A 1,708-nucleotide genomic window follows, 5' to 3' on the forward strand; every position below is an offset into this window, starting at 1 on the left:
ATTATATATAGTATTTTTAAATGAAATTAATAAAACATTTTAATTGAATTGAAAACTTAACTTAAAAAAATACTAAGCATGAGTTGAAACTACAAAGTGTAAACAGTCCTAAATCTGTAGTTTACTTTAAGGATCAATAATCCAGCTTTCTTCCCAACATGCAGGGATGTGTCAGTAACCATAAATTACTGCAAAGTTTCCCCCCAAACGATGAATCAGCTGACCTGCAGGACTCTGAAGGCGCAGTTCTGGTTCTGGTAGAAACCCTGCAGAGTCAGGGAGCTCCACRGCTTCACCAAACCCCTGAGAAACAAGAACATTAAAAACAAACTAATATATTTTCCTCTTTCCTCCCATCAGGGAGCTCACCTGCTGGAAACACGAAGCAGAGCGCTCAGAGAGTCTTCATCGAACTTCAACACGTCGAAGTTCAACGCCGCGCCCACCTGAAGGTTCGTCACGTGTTAGTTTCAGTTTTAAAGCTGTTTTTTTTCCCATGGTTTTGGCTCCGAGCCGTGCCGACGAGCTCACCTCCCCGTGAAGACTCTTCAGGCCCGCGATGATGAAACTCTTCAGTTGGACCGCACTCAGTCTGGTCTCCTCGTCCTCCAGAACTCTGCAGTCCAAACGAGACGGGAAGTGACCGAGTTCGATAAGGTTTGGTTTCATACGCASAATAAAACGAACCAAACTTACAGGCGGACTTTCATGTACCGGTACGGTTCTGCGTTCTTCAGCACGACTCGTTGGAAACCAGAAGGTTCTGCCTCCTTTTCCACAGATGTCATTCTAACAAAACATCAGCGACTTCCTGAGGTGAGGAACACAACGCCCATCAGCTGACTGCGGACTGAAAACAAAACAGGAAGAATTATGGGTCCGTGTCCTGCTGGACCCATCTTCAGTGACCCGGCTGGTTCTYGTCCAGGACTCTCCGGTTCACGTCTTCATCCTTCGGTCAGAAACCGTTCGTAGCAGAAAAACAGGCTCAAACCATAATGTTTCCACCTCCGTGCTCAGATATGGCRGGTCAAGGTGATGACAAATATGACCACAAAACTTTTCCACAAAACTGTGGTCTCATATGCACTAAAATTACTTATTTCACTGAAACTACACCCGTACCAGCAGTATTATGTAGTTGAATAAGTATTTCTTGAGCTAAATTAAATGTTTTGTGAGGAAGAGTTGGGCTAAATCAAACCAAATTAATCAGAATTGACTACATAAATACGTTAGCTTGTGAGCTAAAACTGGTTTAAATGCTGTTAAAATGGTAAAAAATTCCACCGTAATTGATAAATATTCACTCAAACAACACATATAAAGTCAAAACATCGATTTTGGCTATTTTAACCTTCAAAATTCGTGTTTATCTCACCAGTTAAAGCAACGTACGGAGACGACACAAGCGTGTTTTCAACATATCCGCCGCCATGCAGATGTTCACCGATGCGCATGCGTGAACACTCAACGGCGCATGCGTGCTCACATCAAAGATGACTAAACCAACAAGAGAGTTCACTTCATCAACAGCAGCGATCGTCCGCGAAGATTTCCAATGCGCACAAAAACAAACTTCAATGACCTTTGAAAACAAGAAATTGGTGCAGAAGTTTGAATTTATTCCAGTTTTTTTTTTAAATCCACACTTGGTCAGAATATATATCAGAATATATCAGAATATATATATATATATATATACAGT

The 1,708-nt window shown here is 41.7% G+C and overlaps 2 protein-coding genes across 5 annotated transcripts in view; both read right to left on the bottom strand.

Moving 5' to 3' along the window:
- Nucleotides 1-1,468, bottom strand: part of rpp14 (ribonuclease P/MRP 14 subunit) — a 6,462-nt gene extending 4,994 nt beyond the window's left edge. Inside the window, exons 1-5 of one of the 4 annotated variants that reach the window (XM_014015338.1) lie at nt 1,382-1,468; nt 715-850; nt 532-616; nt 370-446; nt 225-303 (exon numbers count right to left, since the gene is read on the bottom strand). In XM_014015338.1, the coding sequence (XP_013870792.1) occupies nt 225-303; nt 370-446; nt 532-616; nt 715-788 (315 nt within the window). In that variant the 5' untranslated portion in view covers nt 789-850; nt 1,382-1,468. The other 3 variants (XM_014015336.1, XM_014015337.1, XM_014015335.1) reach the window with 3 other exon arrangements.
- The window catches only part of LOC106522354 (tripartite motif-containing protein 35), a gene marked incomplete at its 3' end in the record, with an annotated part of 221,193 nt that overhangs the window by 184,852 nt on the left and 34,633 nt on the right, over nt 1-1,708 (bottom strand).

Source organism: Austrofundulus limnaeus, unplaced genomic scaffold (genome assembly GCF_001266775.1).
Source record: "Austrofundulus limnaeus strain Quisiro unplaced genomic scaffold, Austrofundulus_limnaeus-1.0 Scaffold127, whole genome shotgun sequence".
NCBI classification, from domain to species: domain Eukaryota; kingdom Metazoa; phylum Chordata; class Actinopteri; order Cyprinodontiformes; family Rivulidae; genus Austrofundulus; species Austrofundulus limnaeus.